General features: G+C 53.2%; 3 protein-coding genes across 3 annotated transcripts; 1 reads left to right on the top strand and 2 right to left on the bottom strand.

The window, feature by feature from the left end:
• Positions 1 to 1,381: 1,381 nt before the first annotated feature.
• On the top strand, positions 1,382 to 1,888 carry CGCS363_v001835 (uncharacterized protein; the record flags this gene model as incomplete). Its single annotated transcript, XM_036633684.1, has 3 exons — positions 1,382 to 1,412; positions 1,659 to 1,777; positions 1,838 to 1,888. The coding sequence occupies 3 exons, from the start codon at positions 1,382 to 1,384 to the stop codon at positions 1,886 to 1,888; spliced, it is 201 nt and encodes a 66-aa protein (XP_036501360.1).
• Positions 1,889 to 3,623: 1,735 nt separating this feature from the next.
• On the bottom strand, positions 3,624 to 4,551 carry PDCL (Phosducin-like protein; the record flags this gene model as incomplete). The annotated part of the gene is made up of 2 exons (XM_036633683.1): positions 3,624 to 3,872; positions 3,928 to 4,551. 2 exons carry the CDS (start codon positions 4,549 to 4,551, stop codon positions 3,624 to 3,626), a joined length of 873 nt encoding a protein of 290 aa, XP_036501359.1.
• A 7,671-nt stretch (positions 4,552 to 12,222) lies between these two features.
• On the bottom strand, positions 12,223 to 13,614 carry GB-1 (Guanine nucleotide-binding protein subunit beta; the record flags this gene model as incomplete). Its single annotated transcript, XM_036633682.1, has 5 exons — positions 12,223 to 12,243; positions 12,298 to 12,417; positions 12,480 to 12,569; positions 12,631 to 13,349; positions 13,485 to 13,614. The coding sequence occupies 5 exons, from the start codon at positions 13,612 to 13,614 to the stop codon at positions 12,223 to 12,225; spliced, it is 1,080 nt and encodes a 359-aa protein (XP_036501366.1).
• Positions 13,615 to 23,584: the final 9,970 nt, after the last annotated feature.

The raw sequence follows: 23,584 nt of genomic DNA, 5'->3' as shown, positions 1-23,584 counted from the left end.
ATATAGTGCTATATACCTCTTTTTAGAACGTTTTATTTTAATAGCTTTATACTTTTTAGCGCTTAGCCTATATATTTAGTACTACTTTAATAATTAATACTACTCTTATTAATAAAAATAAATATATTAGTAGTATAGTTATAGATTAATATAATATATACCTCTTATGTAGCTTAGTTTTATTACTAAGTAATATACTAAATCTTCTTCTTTTTCTACTAAATCTTTTTAAAGTAGTAAGAGATTATTAATATAAATATAAATAAATTAAACTCTTCTATAAAAAAAGCTTAAACTTTATTAAAGTAGTAATTAGTTTTATTATATAAGAGCTTAAAGATTACCTCCTTATAGATTAGTAATATCTTATAATACCTAGAACTTATTAGTTAATATAGTTTTAGTATATCTCTAGATACCTCTTATTATTAATAATAGATCTAAACTATTATAATATTATACTTAATAAGCTTTATAATCACTTTATTATTAAAATAGTAGATAGGTAGTAACTCCTTTAGTTAAGCTTATTACTTACTATTTAATAGCTTTAGTATTATCTACTCTGCAATATTAGTATAATTTTAATTAAATATAGTACTAGCGAGGAGGATAGATAGTAAGAGGGCTATATTATATATATTTTGCGTTCCTAAATAGTTTTAGTAATAGGATTTCTAGCGTTAATATAGTTAAAATACTCTACTACTAAGAGATAGAATATAATTATATAAGTATTATACTATAAAAAAAGGCTTATTAATAATACTAATAGTTAATTTATACTTAGATTTTATAATAATATATATTAATTTACTAATAATACTAATAGGATAGATAATAATAATATTATAGGCCCTAAATTAACGTACTTAGTGATAGTTTTACTTACTTTAGTACCTTAAGACGTATACTTAAGAGGAGTTAACTTTATGAGGATAGGTAGAGCGTTAGCTTATAGATTCTAGCGAAAGAAAGCTCTTCTGAAGCTATTAATGATTAATTTATATGATAATTTATGATAATTAGCGTTGATTAATGCGTTTTTAGTGTTAGCACGTACGAATGGGTAAAAGTGGCGTGGAGGGGCAATAAATCGCACACTGACAGGGGTTTCGGGTAAGGCAAACGCAAATGAGTGCACATCGGCGTGTGGCGGTGCGCCTCCGACTTCTTCCCGCATGTAAGTGGAGCTCAGACACGAACTTCACAAGCAAGGTCAATGTTACTGACATGAACTTGAATATATGGCCTGTGTTCGCAAACAGAGTAGTCATTTGTCGTGCTTGAAAATTTCCGACAAATCTTCGTACTGCTACCTTCCACGTGTTTACCCACTGATGATGGCAACATGTGACTTCGACCTCCACTCTTCCAAGTGATGTGGTCAAACAGAGAGCTTACAGCGTTGGGTGCATAGCATTTGAAAGCTGCAGGAACAACCTCCAGAATATGGAAAAGCCAGCTGCGGCGCAACGTACGGATTGCAGCGAGAAGTCTCCTGCAATTCTACCGTCCATGGCTGTTACTTATGAGAGGCGAAGGAAGTTTCTTTTGAGTATAAGACGGCAGCACGTCACACTGTGCCTGAAGCCATGAAACTTATAGACCAACTACGGAGAATGCTCCGAGCGCGAATCACTGACGATATGGGACAGTGCAGAAGAAGGACGGCATGACAACCCAGAACACGAGGACGAAAGCAAGGACGATTCCCATCAACGCGTATCGTGCCCACGTGGTCAACCTGCTCGTGCAGAGTTCGGATTGCAACACGGTCTGTAACTTCCCTATCCGAGCCTGTCCCCAAACCTCATATTCTGAAAACACGAGATAGTCCGCGCGACACCTCGATGTTCGAGATGCCCGACTAGAAGAAGCTCGATAAGTGCCGCTTGCCAATTAGCCATTCCTGGCATCATCAAAGAGCAAACATGACCAAGCCGAGATCAGTCAACGCGTTGCCGTGCCCCAGCCTTTAACAACCGGAAGGCTCGACGACAAGTGTCCAAGAGTTGTACGTCCCCATCCCCAATCGCGGCTAGTCGTTGGGAAAAGAATCGTCCCCGGGCTTCCAGAACCAAACGGGCCGACGAAGAGGTACGCGAAAAAAGCCAGAACGCGCCATCACGAGAGCACCGCGGAGTGGCCTGATGGAGGGTCTCTACTGCTGCACTAAACCACACAGACCGTGCCATCAATACGACGATGGTACAGTCGCACACAAGATACCAACCCCGATTGAAGGTGAGCGGAGCCCTTGCAACACCCGAGACGCTCGCAAACAACGGGGTAAGTGATCTCAAGATCTCGCCCCCTCCGTGCGGCCGGAACAGCTACCCGAGATCAAAAGAAAACGAGTGAATCAATCCTGCTATTTCCGTAGCCAGAAACTCGAACCGAGTGGGCAACTGGTAAGCTTGTGTGTGATTCACCCTGATGGTGGAACACTCAGACCCTCCCTGGCTCGGCAGATCATACAGACTAGTTCCATCTTTAGCCCCCAAAAAGACAAGGGGCCAAAAAAGATCAAACAATCAAACCAGACAAAACAGAATCTCTCCATCTCCAATCTGGGTAATCTCCAATTTGCTGGCCCTAAAAAGAAACCGAGCTCCCTGTCCTTGCCCGGCGCGCGGAAAAGCCCTTGCTAGCTTCCAGCCTTGCCAAACGGCCGACCTCTTTTGCCAAATTTCACCGAGGCTGTCGTGAGATTACACGTCCGAATGGGGGCAAGTTGATCAGAGAACAACCTGCCCCCAGTGGACGAAACTTTCTGAAAAGAGAAGATAGGGAAAAAGCTTGACTCAGGCGGCACGCGCTCCCAACCGAACAGGCAGACGGATCTCCAAAGACATGGTCCCAAAGAGAGCATATCCTCCGCGCCCTTCATTTGCTGTAATGACCAGAATAAGTCAATATGCCACATCAAGCCCCCCAAAAACGAAATCACCGCTGCGGTTCCTGGCCCGCGCTAGCTCGTGATACGAAACGTCAGTTTGCCTTGCTAGACTCTCGAGTAAGCGCCTCTGTGAACCTAATCCTTTCGTCGCCTTACCTTGGCCGAAAGTGGCATGGAACTCGCTCTGGCAGGATCAGAGACGTGAGCGATGGTGGAGCAATGGGAGCGAAGATGAAGAAATGAAGTCGCCGTGGGACTTGTATTCTACAGAGTATCGTCTCGAATCCAAATGTACAATGCTGCGCGGAGATGATGCATGACCTCTTCGTTTTTTCTTCCCAAAATCCCCAAAGTCCCACCCGCCAAAAAAACCGTGTCCCAGCCGAGGTATTTCCCGTACGGTTACCGCCATGAAACCTTTTTTCCTCCGCCTCTGATATTAGAACGTGCAGGGGGCATGGTCCGTCACCGAGAGACATCTCTCCCAAAAACTCCGTTTTTGCTCTCTGCCACAATGGAAAAAATGATGAAGCAGTGGAGAGAGAAGCAACCGCCTAGAAAAGCAATGAAGAAATGGACATAAAAGGGGACCGTGATGCTCGCGGATATGTGGGCGCGCTGCAAAAATGGGGGGTATCGTAGCATAGAGAGAAGACGTGAAGATGTTGTGCGTTGTTGCCTCGTTATGTGCCTCGTTGGCCAGCCACCGCAGGGGGAGAGCTCATAGGATGCTGTGCTTTTCGAAGAGCCGTGCCAGGGTGTCAGTGCCGAACGCCTCATCGTCAGGGATCATCTCAATGATGCCAGTCAGGTTGGCAAACATGTCACCCTGGTTGCGGTAGGCCAGGATGGAGGGCACAGCAGCGTTGTCGAACTCGATGTCGAGGTAGTGAACCTTGACGAAGTGTATTGTTGAGTGCTGGGAAACAAGGGGCATCATTGCGTGCTCTATCGTTGCTGATACATCGCACTAGGCTGGGTGTTAGAACCTGTCTGAACATGCTCAGGAATACTTTGAAGCTTACCTCGGGGTCGTATACAAAGACGACAACCACGGTGTCCCGCGCAACCTTCTCAATAGCGTCCAGGTAACCCAGAGCGTCGACCTCGTCCATGCGGCCATAGATGCGGACACTGGGACTTGTCCTCCGGTTTCTGACAACCTTGCTGGACTCGCTCTCAAGTTCTCTCCTTCTGCTCTCGCGCCATTGCGCCAGGAAGCTCTCCTCATCTTCCGAGTTGCTGTTGTTGCCGTCGTCGGTGCCGCTCTCGCTCTTGCGCGAAGACTGGGATTGCGAAATGCCATCGAGGCCGAAGATGGAGCGGCGCACAGTGGTGCGAGCACGGCTCATGAAGGAGGTCTTGCGGGCGTTCTCGTAGTTGCGGGCATCGGCGATGACGCCCTTGACTCCGGTGGTACGACCAGCATCGAAGCTGGCGGGGGGCAGCTTCAGGTCGGAGCCTGTCTGGCCTAGGGTTGGAATGCGCATGGCGGCGTCGATCTGGGAGTTGCGGAAGACGTCCTCTTCGTCGAGGTCAAGGCTGTCGCGGTCGTTGCTGCGGTCCTCTGGGTGTACTCTGCTGGTATCGCGAGACTGGGCAGCTAGCAGGGCGTTGAATTCTTCTTGGGCTGGGGTAGGGTTCGACATCGTGAACTTCTGGGAGGGTCGCGGCCGGGGGAGGAAGCTCGGTTTATGTATGGGATGACGGACGGACGAGCGGGCGGGCGTGTGGTAAGAGAAGAGGAGGAGGTGGTAGGGGGTGGTTGTCAAGGTCCAAGGAGGAGTAAACAAGCAAGCAGGCAAGCAGGTAGTGTGAAGGTGCCAATCGTGCGACCTTGGAGCTTGGAAGGGTGTGCCCGGTTGCTTCTGTCAGGGCGGCTAGTAGAGGGCAAAGCAGGAAGACAGGTAGAGCCAGGAATGTGAATGGACGGTAGGGTAGGGTGAAGGGTGGTTGAGCTTTGGTTTTGGAGGGGGAAGAGCGAGGAGGGAGGGCTGTGAGAGGCGTGGTTTCTGGATTCTTGTGGGAGAGAAGTGGGCGTGGGAGCATGAGGAGACGAAGGACGGATCGGAAGGATGGTGGTCCTTCGATGGTTTTTCTCGAAGCAGTGGAGACGCGACCAGGGGTGAACCCTTGCAGTTGGCCACGATGCGGTGAAAGCCGGGCTCCAACGACGGGCTGTGATGGTGACTGATGCTGGTGCAGCGAGTGGTGCAGCGGTGCAATGGTGCTGCTGCTGTTGCTGGCTGGGCTGGATTTGGACAGGGGCCCGAGTGTCGAGGATCGAGGGTCGAGGGCGAAGCCCCTGGGGTGCGTCAGGCTGTTTCAGAAGGGGTGGAGGCGCGTGGTCGCGAACAGGGGAGACTGGGCGGGAATTGTGGAATGGTGGATGAATCGTTGGGCGAGAGTGGTGAGATGTTAGATCTGGTCGCGGAAAGGAAATCTAGTCCGTCCTGTTAAGACGAGGATGTCTGGCTCTCGTGGTGCATCTCGTCGTTTGCGGGCGCAATTGTCGACACTGGAACGAGCACCGCAACGCACCACAGCACAGCGGCACGACCGGCTAGTTTCTTCCACCTGGCAGTTACTCAACCCAGACAGACACATGAAATGCCGAGCGAGATGTGCAGGTGACGGGTCTCGCGCATAAGTGATCGGAGCAAGATAGATTTCGGGACGAGGAGATAAAAAACGGGGGAGGGCTGAGAGAAATGTCCGGGCCCAGGACAGGGAAACCACGGAACGGCGATGACCGTTATTTTGCTGCTGAATCTGATGGAACCTGACCTGCCCTGTTGTCGTCGTCGAATCCATTTCCCTTTTGCATCGCCTCGCTCTCTGGCAAGGGCAAAGACGAACTCGCAAGGAGGGCAAATTGCATACGACAGCCAACGGTCATGCACGCGTCTACCTGTGGATCTTGTCCTCTTCCCCCTCTCCTTTTCTTCGTCCTTCGTGATGCACGACAGTGAGTGGTTGAAGGAGTAGGTGCCTGATCGCGCAGGACGCCAACGCAAGAATCAGATCAGAATCAGACTCTTGTCATCATATCGTGCTGATGCTTCTCGTTGGCGAGGCAGGTTGCAAAGTGAAGTGACAGGGCCTGCAGAATCAGCAGCTGCACACCCTCTCGGGCCTTAGTCGTGGTTTCGCCTCTTCCGCTCGCGTGGCCCTGCCGGGATCACAGGGCTTGTCTTGGCTTCTCGTCAGGGGCTGCTGGTCTGGGGCCAACCGACCGCTGTCTGCCGATTTCCCCTCCGCCCTTTTCTTCTTCATCCCCTACCCAGGCCCAGGCAAAACCTCGTGCATGTCCAATCACTGCAGCCAGATACCCGTAGGGTCAAGTGCCGTACAGATTCCAAGGCCCGGGACCTTGCAGATGGGCACCGCATTCTGCACGCTTGCTGAGGAGCCGCCTTTGATGCTCAGGATCGTTTTTTCTTTTTTCCCCCAAGATACCAAACAGCAAGCAACTTACATGAACCAACTCGTTGCCTTGAGGTCGTTTGGCCAGGATACACAAAGGGTCGTCGTCGCCACAAGAGCAACAGACGCCGACAGCTCCTGTTTGCCCGTGTGTTGGCCTGATGTTCGTATAACCCGACCAACCAGGGCAGAATAAGCTGAAGGTAGGCTCAATTGACTTTGAGCTTTTCTCCTTTTGCTTTTGGGGTGGCAGCTGCGTCATTTTCTACCATCTTACGTGCTTATGTCTGTTTCGTATTACGGCGTACTTGCTTCCAACTGATCTCACCTCACCTTCTGTCTTTCCATTGTTTACTTTATCTCCCATGTTACTTCAATTCCTTCCTGCCTTCTGTCTGTTTAGAGGTCCCTTCCACAACCCGAAATGCTACCTTACGTATGCATATTGTCCAGTATACATCACCCATAACCATACCTGGAAGGTTCGGTCCTGCTGCGTCACCTCTCCTTTCCTCACATAAAGCATTTAATTTACATTCGCACTTGCACTTTGCACTTGCATTTGCACATCCCCTGCCTCTGGCCTAGTGTCCTATTTCGGTTAGTGACCCACGAGGCGCCCTCTTCTCTCCCTCCGCCTCTCCGTTGGGCCCGGCCACGGCATCTACGCCAGTGCGGGAGGACCCTGCATCATTCGCTGGTGTCTCCCCAAATGGCAACAACAAAAGGCCGTTACTATTGTTCTTTCCCAGCAGGCCGCTGCGAGATCTGTGGCTGCCCGGCAGTGACGTCCTCACCTTCCGTTTGTGTATCAAACTCCAGATTGCCCTGGAGGGACCTGTCCCTGTTCGCGGCGCCGGGCCAAGACGACGCTTCGGGTGCTTGCACAAGGTGTTGCAAGTCTAGACAATGACACTTCAGGTCTAGGTCTCGGGTTACACCACAATCGTGCATTCGAATCTGAGAACACAAATTCATGTTTCCCATCTCGGTACCCCGTGACACCTGCATCGAATCTTCTACGCATCATGGAAGTCCCGGCCTTGTTGCTGGAGCGAGAGCGAAAGCTGGGGCTGGAACACCAACGGCTTCTGTTGCCGTCCCCATCTGGCCTCATGCCTTTCGTCAGAAAACAACACACGGATGGCCGAATCACCGACTACATCCCTCAATGGAACCACTTCATCGATCGATCCTGGGGAACTCACGACATTCTCCGACCCCACGATGCCCTCCCCTGCTGCACCTCAAGTCGCGGATCGCCCGAGCCGCAACGCTTCACATCGACTGGGAAGATGCTTTACCGCTCCCGAGTGTCAGATCACGACACCAAGTCTCGTGACGTACCGGCATCATCGATCCTCCACCACCCTGTTTGCCAAACAACAAGGCCCCCGAAACATGGCACAGCGGTCTCATCATCAGCTCCAAAACTCTCTGACAATGACATGCGCTTACCGTCATAATTAGCCCGGTTTGATCATCCGAAAGTCACCGTTGGTGTGTTTGCTTCTCCAGCCATGGCTAAGGAGGACACGGCCAGGCCGTCGTGTGACCGCCTTAGTCGGTGCTCTGTCAATGCGGCCAAGTATGAAAAGACGACAGGCAGACATTTTGCCCATCGTCCATCGCCAATCCGGGGTATGATCATAACGCGCCCGCCTGCTTGAAGTAATTCCTCAACTGCTTAACTGCTTCCTCAAGTGCGGAAGCCGACTGTGTCAGCTGTCGTCCAAAGCGTTCCTTGAGCGTCGTTCGCCGTTGCAAAGCAGCACTCTCAGACGTACCACTATCTCGGTTTTCGATCGGCGTCCTCACCAAAACGTTTCTGGCATCGTTCGCGAAGTTCTCACAACTATCATCGAATTATGACACGAGACTTACACAAACATGGCTACCGTTATGCGACGTCTTCTCGTGCAAAGTTGTCTCCCACCCATTCGCATGGACAAACGACGTCGTCTACTCCACAGGCATTCACAATGCGAGTCACTCTCTCCACCCCCGGGTACGCCGTTTCATGCCCCCTTACGATTATTCACCGTCGGTAGACGCAGCCGGTGCCGAGAGCCACAACACAACACATCACCGCTTCACGTGGGGCTGAGTCATCGTCTGAACACGAAGAGAAGCACGACTCGCTCACTGCAGGCCTCCACAACTCATACTTTCCAGAGTCGTATCTAGCAGTCCCGACTAAAGGCTGCCAAGTCCAGATGCGCACTCGAAACGGACCTTGGACGAAGTATCCGCCAGTTCCATAGGCGGGGACTCGTGTGAATAGTTACCGACTACATTTTGGGATACACCATCCCACGTTTCATGACTCCGTTTCACTCCCACGAACACACCATGACAGAAACGATGTAAACGAAACTTTCAAGGACGAAGGACAAAATAGAGAAAGAAAGCTGCGTGGAACAAGTCATGGGAAACCTTGGCCGGACTACGGACTACTCAAATTCCCTTGGCAAATATGCATCGTCGCGATTTGATCGGTTGCTATCGTGAGAAGCAATCGAATGCAAACACACCGCCATCACAACTCTCTTTGCCGTCCATTCGTGTGGTACGTCCGTCCGTCTACTGGATGTGCTTAGTGCGCTCTCGCACGACTGCAGTCTGCATATCGTGATTTGCGTCGGCACTATGCCGCTGCGCTCTCATATCCAAGTCCAACCGCAGAGTCTATAATACCGCTCGAGGAGCCCTCCATGCCCTCGAACGTCTTGATCCATCCAACATTGAGAGGCGGTAAAGATCAGGTTCGCATTCCACGCGCCACGTGTGTTGGCAAGATACATACTTCTGTCAAGCACGTTTCTATATCACCATCGCTATGCGGCATACCGGATCGAGGGAAGATTCATGTTGCTCTGCGTCCGCTATGCAAGATGACAGCACAAACTGACGATAATACGTCGCGCAACGTCTCAGCCAACCTATCATCCAACGAAGCCTCGTGGCTGCCAGGGTCAGTGCAGTGGTAGGTGCATCAAGCTTCACAACCGTAACCCAAACCTGCGGCGCCAGCCACGAAGTCTTCCCCCTCTTTTAGCTGTGCTAACTTGCTTAGGTCTTGAACCGCGTCAAAGCTTAGCCAGACAACATGCAACAACCTGCAACCACACGGCCGATCCCTTGCGATCCATTAGAGCGCCGCTACTTAAATAGCACTGGGACCTGATTATCGATTGCCTGCGCCTGGCTGCCGTTGTCTGTGACCCGGAGGAAACCTTCCTAACCCATCATAGCAACCTTCGAGAAGGTGCAAGACTGGGGGTTCGAGCCGCATGGAAGAAGTCAATCATCACATCACCGCATCGCACGCGAAGCCATACCACCAAGCCGAGCCTCATTGCCGTTTCCCAATTGGACCACCCAGCGAGGAACGAGCCTGACTCAAGAACCCCGTCTTCCTTCCCACCCTCACCCATCTTCTCAGGCCACAATGCACGCTTCCCTCCCCTCCTGCCGACGGAACCGGGAAAACCAAACGCAGAGCGGCAACCCTTAGACGAACGGTAACGCGCAAACCAAAGTCCAAATGGCCTGTTCTTCACGTGGTCTGTGAATGTCGGTTGGCTTCACGTGGCAAAGGCGGCAGGAAGAGACGAACCTCACGCCATGGCCCGTCCACCCTCCTCTTCCCACCCATACAAATCGCACAATCTTCAATGGGGTTTGGAAAAGAAGATTTTGGATTTACCGTTTCCTCACTGCCGCTGGCATCTCCGCCATCCAACCACGTCAGCCGTTCCTAACCCTTACCCTCGTGGCGGGCACACCAGCCCGGCTGGACTTTCCGGATCATTCTTCCCTCCCATCGTATCCTTTTTCCCCGGTTCATTCATGATTTGACGACTCTTCTCCAGCCATCGCGAATGGAAGCATCCGACAAATCAGGTGGGATCAAGACCAATTGTCGTCCTCTCCTGCGTCTGAAGGTTGGCAACAACCCCAAAGATCGCCTTTTGGGAAATCTTCCCCACCAGGCACTGCCGCGAACTTAGAGAAGCACCGGCGAGACGTATACTCATGCGTATCAACTTCAGACGCTGCGTTGGCTTTTTTTCACTCTTCCCTTTGCCCGTTCTAGCCCTCCTTCACAGCTGGCAATTGGTTCGCTGCTTGTCCATCATCCTCTTGCCCGTGCTGTTGCTTATCTGCGTTCGTTTGTTGATTCATGTGCCAGCTCTATGCATCCGATGTAATTGTTGGCTGGAAATCGCCAGCCAGCTCTCAAGGACAGGGGGCGTGTGCCGCGCGTTAAGCCGAAAAGTCCAAGTCGCGTGCTCGCATGCTTTTTTTTGGGGTCGTCTTTGGAGTACCGTCTTTGGTGAAGGTTGAGTGTGACATCCGGCCTTCGATGGGCATCCTGGATGCAGCAAGACGCCGCACCGATGCCGGAATCCATCTCTTCGTGGTTCCCACCCCAACACCGGCCTGCTTTGACGATCCGAATCTCACGCTGTGGTGATGTTGACGATTAAATCGACTGGCCCGCAGCTTCCAGCTCCAGTCGAGAATTGGTTATAATAGTTGTGGTGGTCTCGTGGTCGTCGTCTCGCCGGCTCCTATGTCTGATTAGCTGGGATTGGATGACAGATCAACTGCCAGGCGCAGTACACCATGTCACATCAAAAACAATGTAGCCGCCAATAGGCTTGAACAGAGGATGAACGAGCATTGAGCGCGAACTATAGTACAGGCAGTAAGTAGGTATAAGAGGGAAGGCTTGAGGCAGGCGTCCACGCAGGAAAACAACTTCATCACCTCCATCCTCCGTTCCACGCATTTCTCGTTCCGTAAGCGGCCGTCGTCCCTTCTCTCTCCTTTTCGGTTTTCTCCGTGTTTTCGCCCATCCAAACAAACAAGCCCCCTCGGTAGGGAAGCTCCAAAAGGGATCGACATCCGTTTACACACGAAACCAACTCCCCTTCCCTTCCGACGTGTATAGGAAAATGACAGCTCGCCGCCACAAACAAACCACCCAGCCCTCTCCCTCAAAGCCTGTTTTCACTCCTTTCTTCTACGAGGCGGACCAGCTCCACCTCTACTAAGCTTCGGCTTCGCGTCGCGTGGCGGTTACACTTGGCGCTTTCGTCTATCAGACCAATACCACCGGACAATCGAGGAAATATGACGAAAGGAAAGGCGGGATCGAGAGATGAGACGCGTATTTTTGTGGGTGAACGCAACGGCGACGAGAGAATTATCGGACTGGAGAAAATCCTGTTGTCGGTGGTATAGAAAACTCCTGCTGCAACAAAAAAGAAGAGTGCAGCCCTATCCGCCTTGAGCCGTCGTGGGAGAAAGGTCGATGTCGGAATCGTGTGCTTTGCTTGTCTATGCGTGTAGGGTTGGATTTTGGTGGGGGTATCAAAATGCCTCGATTCCGTTCCCTCCTTGGCGATCCTGTCGTATCCGGATCCGGTAGCAGACGTTGTGGGAGATGTGAAGCATACATGACTCGGGAAAGGCCACATGTGGGAGAACCAACAATGTGTTACAACCGCCCAATCTAACAATCAGGTGCTAGAATGAGGCCAAAAAAACTATGGTGCAAAAGAATCGAGGACGATGGGTGATGGCTGGCGCATGGCAAAGGAAAAAAAAGAGACCCTGTATAGTTCCTACAGCCGCCCATGCCGGTAAACGGGCGGCTCCAGCTGGATTTGGTAGACGATGAAAAGTGAGCTTTGGTATGAGCAGGTGTTTCGTGACTTCGTCCTGAATGCGCCAGTACTCGCGGATTAGAAAAAGGCGGCATCAGGGTTTCGAAAATTAAGTAGGCCAAATAACCACTCGACAGAAGATTAAAATGGTTTCGCGCGTACTGGAACCGGTATATCCAGACAGGACTTCGTCATTGTCGGGGTCGGGTGGTTGATTTAGTATGCCCAGATTTTCAGCTAGGGAAAGCAGTCAGTACGGTCGTGTCGATAGGCGTGTAGGGAACAACATACGAGAGAATCCCACGATCCTGTGCACAAGCTGATGCCGTCGTTGCTAACGCCCAAGCAGCTGACTCTGTTCTCGTGGCCGACGAGCGAGCCAACCTTTTCACCGCGTGTTACGTCCCAAACCTGCCCAAGAATTAGTAATCGGTCCTTGATGCTGAAAGTGCGTTCGGAATTCAGGAGCATACCTTGCACTCAAAGTCGTCATAGCCAGCAAACAACAACCGCCCAGAAACCGAGGTCGCCACGGAGGTGATGCCGCACAGGATAGATTCCGACTGTCAATCGAGTTAGCGGTCTGTAGTGCCAATCAGACGAGATGCTGCTGGCGGTACTTACGCCGTAAAGGTTCAATTCTCGGTCGGCACGAATGTCGAAAAGTCGGCATGTCGCGTCGTCGGAGCCGGTAACGAAGGAGTGGCCGTCGGGGAAGAACTGGATGGCGTTGATGTCGGACTCGTGGCCAGCGAATGTCTGGACGGCCTTGCCGGCACGGATATCCCACAGCTTAGCAAAGGCGTCGCAAGCACCGGAAATGAATGTGTTGGAGTTGGTCGGGTTGAGGCTGATGCTCATGACATCGCCGAGATGGTCGGCGAATTCGATGACCTTTTGACCCGTTTCGATATCCCACTTCATGCAAGTCATATCACCTGATGAGGTAAGGATACTCCGATCGTTGATGAATCGACAGCACGATAGGTATCCGGCATGGCCAGACAGCTCCCTCGCGACGCGCGTAGGACCCTCTCTCTGTTGGTTGAGGTTGTAGATGGAGCAAATGTTGTCGAGACCACCGCAAGCCACGTAGTTACCGCTGGGGGCGTAGGCGCAGGTCATGACCCAGGAGGAGCGTAGGGGAATCGCGTGGACCTTGTTCGTCGTGTAGGCATCCCAGATGATGAGCTTTCCGTCTTGCGAAGCGGAGACGAGATGTCTTCTGTCGGTCGACCAGTGCATGGCGTAAATCTTGGCCAAGTGACCCTTGAGCGTGCGCTTTGCCTTCATCAGCTGGTTCTTGGGGATCGGCTCGTGGGCCTGCTGGGCAACGGTGCGGACTGTTATTCAGGGGACGAATTGTCAGCATCTTCACGACGGGTGGTCGGGGGGCAATTAAGGCGACGGGTCGGGGGCTTTGTGGTCGGTGGTCGTCGCCGCCGTCGTCGATTGAATGAATGATTGATTGAACTCACGAGTTGTGTCGGCGAGCTCATCCTTCTTCCGCTTGATCCTATCCTTGAGTGTCTCAGCCTCGCGTCGCGCTTGCTGGATGCGCGCCTGCATCGCCTCGGGCGACACATCGTTTTGGCTTTGAGAGTTCATCGTCGTGGACTATCGGCCTCGATCAATGGGATGGCGGGAGAGAGGGACGGCTGCTGATGAAAGGAGAGGGCGACGGTGATGTCGGAGGGTGGTGTGGTGGTTGGTGGACGAGGAGGACGGACGGGTCGGAAAGGAGGAGGTGGTGTCGGTCGACTGTCGTTGGATGAGGGTTGAGGGTTGGAATTGAAATTGAGCGGGAGCCGGTGGAGAGGGAGGAAAGAGAGGTGTGTGGTGGTTGTCCAGTTCCAGATGGAAGGGGAATGCAAGCTCCAGGGGGGGTTGCTTTGCGCGGACCAGTAAAACAGCAGGGTCGAAAGGAAATGATGGCCGTCTGGGGGGTGTTGAATTAAGAGCGAGCAGCAGGAGAGAGCGAGAGTGGTCGCAGGTACCTGCCGTGTCTGCGAGAAGGTGGCCTGGTGGGTGGTACCTGGCTGGGGAGGGGCCTTATGCAGAAAACCCAGTAGTCGGGTGGACAAGACAGGGCAGGGCAGGAGTAGTGTGCAGGAGGCAGGAACAGGAACAGGAGAGAGATGGGCAGCAGAGCTGGCTGGATGGATGGGTGCTGCTTGGTTACCTTACGTGGTAGCGTAAGGTGGGCGTGGGCAGCAGTAGCAGTAGCAGCGGCAGTAGCAGCAGGAGCAGCAGCAGTCGGGTAAGGTGAGGGAAGGAAGGGGAAGCGGCAGTGGCAGTGGCAGGCTGGCAGCAGTCGCAGTCGCAGTTGCAGTCGGAAGGAGCAACGCAACACTAACAGCAAAGGTGGTGGCACTAACGAGAACAGCGCAATCGGAAAGGCGCGAGGTGCTAAGGAAAAGGCAAGGAAGGCACGGCTGGCTGGGTTGGGCTGGCTGACTGATGGGACACCGACTGACTGCTGGGCTGGGGGAGAAGAAGGATTGGTTGGTTGGCCGAAGGGGAGAGAGAGAAAGAATGGAGTCGACGGGACAGAATAGACAGGGAAGGAGGGACAGGGCAGGGTAGGGAAGGAAGGATGGAGCCAGGACCAGAGGGGGGGAGAGACCAAGGGCCGGGGCGGACGCCGTGTCGAGCGAGCGAGGTGGGTCCCTTCTTTCCTTCACTCGGGCGCGCTGCAGCTTCTTTCTCTCTTTCCTTCAGAGCTCTCGCTTGATCGTCTGTTTTTCTTCTGTCCTATTCCCCTCCCCTGGCGTATATCTTCGTTGCGCTTGCTGGGTAAGGTGGTATGGACCTGAACCCGGACAAGGCTGTGATTGGGGGTGACCTGATTTCGTGGCCGGGGCACAATGGGCGGGGGAGGAAAGGAGGTCGCCTGGTGCCGTTCTTCTCTCGGGCTGCTCTTGGTGATGCTTGGTGGAGAGAACCCGTACGCAGCGATCGGTCGACCCTGGAGCAGGTATCTATCCTACGAACGGGGGCGGCAGCTGGAGCAGCTGCAGACTGTAGTAGGTATTCGTACCTACCTAGTGCAGTCGTTCTGATAGTGGGGGGGGGGGGGGGGGGGGGGGGGGGCGGGAGGCCTGCTAAGAGAATCTGGCTGCTAGCGACTGGGAAGCGTCTCCCAGGTGTGCTAGGTAAGTCAAGGTGGTGAGCCCTGGCGTTGGGAGGTCAGATGAAGTTGCTACACCTGCATGGAAAGTGTGTGGAACGCAGCGATGGCGCAGCAAGAACAATTCGAAGACGCCCAATAGGAGGACTGTGAGAGGGACTGAGCGCGATTGACGACACTGCTGCGAGACTGGCGCAGACGCAAATGCAAGTGCAGATGGAGGCAATCGCCGGCTTGGACAATGGAAGCAGCGCAGCCCCCAAGACAGGCGGAACAGGTACGAAGTCAGGTACATACGAGACGGATATGTAATTAGCGGGCTGCAAGGCCCGAATGACGGCGAAGGGGCCGACGGTGTGTAACCACGCGGACAAGACAGACAGACAGACAGGCAGACAGGCGGCAGGCGGCAAAAAGGCATCAAAAGAACTGCTGGCAGAACACTCTCGGGGCCCAGAGACTCAGGAACCCAAGAGACTCTCAGGGACAGCAGACGGACAAGTCGGTGACGGCAGCTAACAGAGAGCCCCGTCACCAGTCCCAGTTCTTTGTCCCGAGGATATGACGAGACGCGGCCAAGTACCGGGGGAAGCAACCCAAAAAGGGGAGAGTGGACGCGGGATCGACTTACCTAGCAATAACAAGAGTACGGTACCGCCGTAATCATAGGTATCTGAGCGGACAAGACCGCGCGCCCAAAGGAGGCGATGTCGCAAACTTGCCGAATGCCAGCTGCGTCGTCTTTGATCAAAGGGTCCTATTTGTCTTTTCCGCCTCTTTTCCAGGGTCCTCTTCTTGTGTTTTCCACAAAGTCCGCAGCGCGCCGAGGACGTCCCACGAGGGAAACGGACGCGGTAATTCAATGGGCGGCCGGTCAGGATCTGGACTGGGCTGGGCTGGGTTTTGGCTGGCGGGATTGCGTTGCGTTCTCTCTTCAAAGAAGAGCCGACCCGAGTCGGACGCTGGTCGGCCGGGAAGGGTTTCCAGTCCGCTGTAGACGGGGGAGCCACAGCCAGGGCAGCTCACGTCGACCAATTGGTGGCACAGCAGCCGTAGCTTGAGCAGCAGGAGCAGAATGGACGACGCCGCCGTGGGCAGTAGAGTCGGACCTGGCTTGGTACGGTACACGGCAGCGCCAGGTACCTCGAACTAGCCCGAGGTACGCTATGTGCGCCGCCAGGTTTGAGTGTGTGAGTGTGAGTATGAGTGTGTGTGGGAGGAGCGTGTGGGTGTGCCAGTGGTGTTGGACCTGGTACAGGTAAGGTAGTGTTGGCGTAATATCCGTGGTGTAGTCCAGCCTTCAAGTCCAAGGCCAGAACGCAACAGTATTGGACGTAGCCCGAGAGAGCGGCTTCGTAAGTGGTAAATTGGAGTAACGTATTTGGCCGCCGTTGTAATATAGCTAATGGCAGTGTCCGGCGAATCCGAGCTTCTGTTCACGAGCAACTGTGCCCGAATCTGCGTTCAATATCGGGGTGAGGCCTGGGAGAGTGAGCGTGAGAGCGTCTGTGAATTGAATGTCGTTCTGAGGTGAGGGTCGGACCGGGTGCAGGCGAGGAAACAGCTTGGAGGTGGGGCCTGGGCTGCAGTATTATTTTATTTCCCTGCACCTGCGCTGCTTGAGCGGTATCCGTCCAGTGTCCTGTCCTGGTGGGGAAAAAGGTGGGAAACTGTGGATTCTGGAACCAGACGTGCGTGCGCGCGGCCAGAAACTGAGCAGGACCCCGGGCCTGGGGGAGGCAGGTGCCAGGAACCGTCAGGTACAAGCAATCTCGAAATTAACACCATGGTACGTACCTAATATCTCGTCTTCTTCAAGAGAAAGAGACTTCCCAGTCCAGTCTCCCATTCGCACTCGCCCACACTGAAATGGCGGAAGGAAAGGGGCCCTTCCTCCTCCTCCGGAGAGAAGAGCCACTTTGGAGACTAACGCCAGGGCCGATTGCGACTCTGTGTCCGCCGCCTTTACTGCGTAAGGTAGTCGCCTGTTCGCCGACCGAGGAACAAAAAAACTACCACCACCACCTCAAAGTCTACCTTGGTTGGAGTTCCGGCCGTCTCGTACGGTTGAGCTCCCTCCTAAAAATGGTTTAACCCACCTCCATTTGCCTCCAACGCTCAAGCTCTTGCTTCGGTACAGCATTTTGCCCGCCAACAAGAGAGAGACATCCAAGGTCGGTCTCGCACTCCGCCTCGTCCCATCTTTCTGCCTTCCTATGCACTGCTACCTTATGTCGGAGATGGTGGGAGGAGGGGGCGGGCGAAAAGCAAAAGAAAGAGGACCAGCAACTTGAGCCAGCAAGGGCAGCTTTTGCCTTTCTTTGCTGGACGTGTGATCAATTAGGCGATCTCGCGTCAGGATCGGAAATTTAGCATACGACATGTCCTGCGCAACCAGCACCACCCATCTGCAATGATTCGTCGCCTGCAGTCCACACTGCTACCTATCCGTACCAGCGCTCTGCTCCTATCCGTTTAGAGCCACGGCTGGTGGAGAGCCAGATCGCGACGCCCGCATCCGCATCTTCACCTTGTCTGCCGGTGCGGTGCGATGCGATGCGATGCGATTCGAGGCGAGACATGCGATGTGATGCTGCCGCCTTTACAAATACAGCCTCAGATGGCAGGACAACCTGAACCAGGTGGGTTCTTCGCTAGACGCGGACAAGGTCATGGAGGGAAGCGCTTGTCGGGCGACGAAGAAGCAGGGTCCAGTCCGGTACGCTGAGGTACCTCGACACTGAAGCAAGACCACCATCGTCAGTTGCTTGCTTGCTTGCTGTGCATGCTGCTGGCAGAACACCTGTATCAATGGTTGGAGAGGAGAGGAGAGGGAGTGCATTACCTCTAGCAGGGAAAGGGTTTGGGACATCTGAGGCTCGGACTTGGGGTCGGCTGAAATGATAAATATCTGACCTATCCCGTCCTGCTTTACAACAGATACACATACAGGACACCAGAAGCGATGACCACGACGCTGTCACCGACTGACACTGCGCCTCATCTTTCAGTTTGCGCTTGGGGCGAAGTTGGAAGAAGCTCGCGTCCCCTTTGGTGCCTGTCCATGGCCTAGCTACAGCGCACAGGGACTCTGACAGAGATATTGAGTTTTCCAAGTCTCCCTCACCCTGTCTTGTGATGTGTTTGCTGGCTATATGTGATGCATCATTGCCAGGAGCAGACCAAGATACGCCTTTCAGATTCAAGTTTGACATAACTCTTGGTGCAGATGCCAGTCTTAACCTAGGAGGCGTCCTTGGGAGAGGCGGACGGTTTTGGACCGCAGACAGGGTACTTGTACATGAGTCCGAACCAACATGGGAAGGCGGCACAGTGCAACATCTCGCATGCACTCCGAGAGAGTGGTGAGGATGAAGCATCATTGGCCTGTCCGTAAAACATTACCTGCAACTGATATCCGTCCTTACCTGCACTAGCATCGCAGGGGGCCAGGTAAGGTAGGAGCCGCCGCACCGGCACCCTCCTCCATCTTCAAGGCTTGCTTGGCAAAAGGCAAGAACAAGGACCGGTTGGAGGAAGGGTAGACTGTCACACGGAACACTCTCCATCTCTCGATGGGAAAGCGGCACGGGAAAGACGGATAGATGGTGATGTCTATCAGGTCCTGAAAGGGCTCAGCAAGAGGAGAAGCTCCTTTTTTGGCTTTTATCTGTACGAGTAGCCCGCACCCTGATACTCAGATACCGTTAAACGATAATTCGCAGCTTCATCGTGGACATCGTCAGAAAGCGTTGCACGAATGGTGCTCCGTGAGGTACCGTCAGGTACCTCACTCTGGAGTGTACGAATAGACGTGGTGGATGCCTTCAGTGCACAGACCATCCTTTAGAGAGAACTGAAATTTTCAGAGGGACAACTCTGCACATTGCGGGTCCCCTTTTCTGCATTACAGTGGCATAAAGTAGATTGGATGCATGCACTAGTCCCTGTAGAGTGCCTCTCAGGTACCGACCCGACCTCACCTCAGTTGTGTGCGCCGAACCATGTCCCCCCCCCCGCCCCTCAATGCTCAGTGCAAGTGTGTCGGGTCCCGTTCTTGCCTTCCCCCGGCCAGCTCCACCTGAGCACCCGCTGCTTCATGGTCTGTGCTTCAGTGGTCCCGTCTCCAGGTCTGTCTCTCAAGACCGCCTTTGCCTCATTTTCGTTGATCAGACTTCCAGCCGGGACTTCATCATCAGAATCTGCCTGCGTTCTGGCTTGGCAGCCAGCCAGCCAGACGACACCTCCGCCGTCTTCACGTCGCACATTGCGGTCATGTCATCCGCACCTCCAGGCTGCGGAGCTGAAAACCGACAAAAAGAAACTTTTGGAATCCAAATTCCATCATCATTCTTGCTACGCATACGTCTCACCTCATGTTGCTTGCGTGCGAATGGCCCGGCACTGGCAATCCGATAGAACAGAACATCCCATCAACCTGGACCTCGATGCGACGCCCGCTCTGCTGCCCTTGACTTCCCATCGAAAAGGATCAGCAATCACAAACCCAACGTTTCTGCGAATACCAGCCTGTCGTCCACACGCAGCAAGCAGTCGGGTTGCTAGATAAGCACGCCAAACCAAAGACTGAAGCCTCCCACGCCATGCTACCTAACTCATGGCCATCCTGTGGACGGTGGCCAAAAGAGAGCAGCCAACAACAACTGGCATGACGTCTCGTCTTCGTCTTGATGGTGTTGATGCCGACGTCCGTCTGGTTGCCAAACTTTTCGGCGGACCAACCGAGAAACCTTGGCCAAAAATGGTGACCTGGGCGATCAAATCCCCCTGCCTAGCAAGGACGAGGGCGATGGCCAGGACGAGCTCGTGGCCCAAGTGCAAACCAAGTTCAACTTGACGGCCGCCTAGCAAATAAGCAAGCAAGCAAACATATGGGCAAACAAAAAAAGAGTTCTCGAGTAGTGACATCCACGAGCTTCACTGCCGCTGCACAAGGACGGGAAACGACCAGGACGAGACTGGACACGCGCCCCCGCTAGCCAATGTCAGCCAGGGTCCGGCATCGAGCCACTGGTCATTGGGCGAACTACCCATCTCGATACACATTCAGAACACCCACCTCAGACCATCCAACCCTCCATCTTGTTTGCCTTTCCGCCATACGCAGCTTTCATCATCCCATTTGCCCGATTTCATCTCAAGCCCTGCCCTATCCCACTCTCTGCGGAGATGGCCCCCGAAGTATCCAAACATCTTGAATCCAACCACACAGTCGTCCGCCAAACACTTTCACAGTACAAATAAAGTCCGACGGCTCAATTTACAACGCCGAAGGCTTTGTGTGCCAGGATCGAGGTTGTCAGTCTCATGTCTCATGTCAGGTCAGGCTTGCTTCTTTCACGAATGTGTACGCAGACTTGATGTGGCGGACGGTCCAAGCTCTTTAGCTCCCTCCCCAGCCGGTGCCCTCACAAGCCCCAAGCTTCCATCATTGCTTCTTCCTCCAGTCTACAAGTCAGACTTGCATGCGTCGGGCTTGGCTAGGCTCACTACCCATGCCGATGATGGCATCTTTGTCGAGAGACCAGCCACGAAAGGAACTGTATTCGGCGCTGGCGGCTTCACGACCCTTTCTTCCACTTCGCCACCTCGACGACTAACCCACCTATATGCATGACGGTTGGACAGCCCTTGGCTTCGGCGAGCGGCAGCGGCAGCGGCAGAAGCTACGATATCAATGGCAAAAGAACATCCCCATGCCCCCGCGGCCACCCGAAACTGGTCCTCGTCACGGCGTAATCGGCACTCGCATCTTGAAAGGCACATACAGAGGCATTCCCAGAATACTCGGCGTCGGCGCCCGTCGGCAGCGAAATGGCTGCATCAATTGGAGGAGTATCACATCTACAATTCGTCTGAAGAGAGCGCACAATGACACAAAGAGACCTTGCTACACGCCAATACTTCAGACAAAATGATATTTGTCGATGCAATCATGCGACATGGACCTCCCCTTCCCTTCCCAAGATATCGGTCATTCGGTGCCCGACCTTGCCACTCGGTGCCGTTCCGCGCCCAGAGTTCCATGGGAACACCGTCGCTGTCGCTTTCCGTTGCCCTTCAACTTTGGACAATGGCTACACCAGTACCTCTCACGAACTTACGTGTAAGCTTGTGGCATGCCACGGCTCCTTGTGTCGCATAGGAAACCTCTGGCTCCCGATGTTTGTTCGCGTCACTCAGGGACGTTGTTCCGACAGTTCGAGCCAGACTACGCCGTCCCAACGAAGACGCAGACGACAGTATCACTACCACGAAGCAATACTATGCGACATGGCGAACTCAGGGATCACCATCCTGGTCCGGCCATATCTACTTCGTACCAGCTAGCCAGCGGAACAAACCTGCCTGCTGGGGCAAAGCCTGTGAGAGCCTGATGGAGGATTGGCTGTACGCTAATACAACTACATGCCTCTGCCGGGGAAGGACGAGGTCCAAATCAACGAGCGGCGATTAGTCAAGCCCACACTGTGTCGCAAGCCGGCAGCCCAGTGTCCAGCTAAAAGTAATCCCAGGCCGAAAATGGGCTGGCTAGTTCCCGTCAATGCACAATGGCGCTTGCTGGCATGGCGTCTGGATCTCGGTACATCTTGCTAACTCCCGACGCAAGGGGGGGGAAAAGAGGATGAAAAGGGGACATCTGTTGTGCACTTGCGTCTGCCACTGCCACGACTGCAGTGTGAATCTTTCGTCCACCGGTAGCGAATAACGTCACTGCCAAACAAGTCAGTTGTCCTTCAACTATATTTCTCAACCATGTTCATCAGCTCCGAGTCGGAGATTTCACCCCAAACTCCGCACTCTCCTTGGGGTGCGAACTTACGTGATGACAGACCTGTTGGTCATTGCGTAATGCCCGATGGGAGAAAGCAGACGGAAATTTAGCCCGGTGACTGGGCAGACAATCCAAGAAGATTGCAAACTACTTGGCTGTCAACCGTCATCAACAACGACGCATATCTGTATCCCGCCTACCTTGCGGGAAGCGCACGGTCTCCAGAGATTATTGTCCTCTCGGGATTGCGGATGTGAATCCGCTCGCTGCTTGGTTTATGTCGTCTACCAACTACTGCATTGATTGATAGCACTCACCATCGTCATTGCCCCTTCACTTCCTCCAACCCAACCCCCTCTTTACTACTCGGGATGCTTTTGACTACCGCTCGCCTCATGTTTATCGTTTCACATTCTGATATGGGAACATCCCTTGAGGATCGAGGTCTTGGTAGCCTCTCGGGAGACACATTGACCATCACGGACCTCGTTTGGGTGCGTGTGTCGTCTCAACGACGGAACGGAGACGAATATCATCACAACCCCATTACCACTAAGATAATGTTGGCACACTTAATGTTCCCTGCAGGACGTCCGCGGCTTGCGCCAAATCAACGCGCCAGCCCGTTGCCATGTTGCTATGCCTCGACCAACCCCTCTTTCACAGGGCCGAGGCAGTATTAAGACGATACACACTCCCGCCAAGGGAGCACACACGAAGCCTCAAGGCTGCAGCAGGCGAGACACCTGCCCGTTTCTTAGCCCTACCGCCAGATCAGTCAAGGTCTGGGGCACGTCTGCAGCAAGAGTACAGGGCGAGGGACCCTCCTGGCAGCTTGGCACGTCCTTGTCTGTTGGGCAAACGCTTGATCCAACTTAGCGGGAACCATCTACCGTTCGCCATCAACCAGATCTCCCAACCAGAGTTTTTGGGATATGCTAACTAGCCCAAACCCTCTGCAACCCTTCTGCAGAAAGGGTGGCGACTGTCCCCAATGTGGATGTTGTATCCGGAAAAGCCGCCCATGTTTCCTGCATACGTGCCATATCACAGCCAGCGTCCGCGACCTCGAGACCGGAGAAGCATGTCAATATCACAATAATGCTCCTAGGAAAAGTCAACCTCTCGGCATCAGAGGATCGGATGTCCTTGTTTATTTTTAGTGACTTGCCCGATTCGGCGATACGATCTCGCTTTGACTTGCAGCGATATACCCTCGAAAGCCATTCAGTTAGCCTCCAGTCGTGGTGCACTTTGACAGAGGCAGACATCTGCACGAGGATATCTTTGAAATCAATCCAAAATCCTCGGCTGAACTCGCACAACCGTACACGCAAGACGGCTAATCGGCACATCATCTCAAAGCAACGCGCCATTGATCCATTGCAACGACTGGGCCAGATACATACAATGTCTGTTTGTGTTGATCACTTGATCACTGTCAGCTAGCCTCCAAAAGCAGCGGAGAAATTCAATCGCCAGTCATTTGCTACTTTGCCCGTCACCTCCTCCTTCGACAGATGTTTGGGATCTTCGCTCGTTGACTTTTCTTGTTACTTCGACGTCACGAGCTTTCTGCCTGAGCAGCGCCGAATCTAATCTCTCCAAAGACGAGACGGTTCTAAGTACGTATAAGCCAGTTTAGAGGGAAC

This window comes from Colletotrichum siamense, assembly GCF_013390195.1.
Source record: "Colletotrichum siamense strain Cg363 chromosome Unknown KSG_Cg363_contig01, whole genome shotgun sequence".
NCBI classification, from domain to species: Eukaryota; Fungi; Ascomycota; class Sordariomycetes; order Glomerellales; family Glomerellaceae; genus Colletotrichum; species Colletotrichum siamense.
Note: the sequence above shows the minus strand (reverse complement) of the source record. Positions and strands in the feature narration are given on the sequence as shown.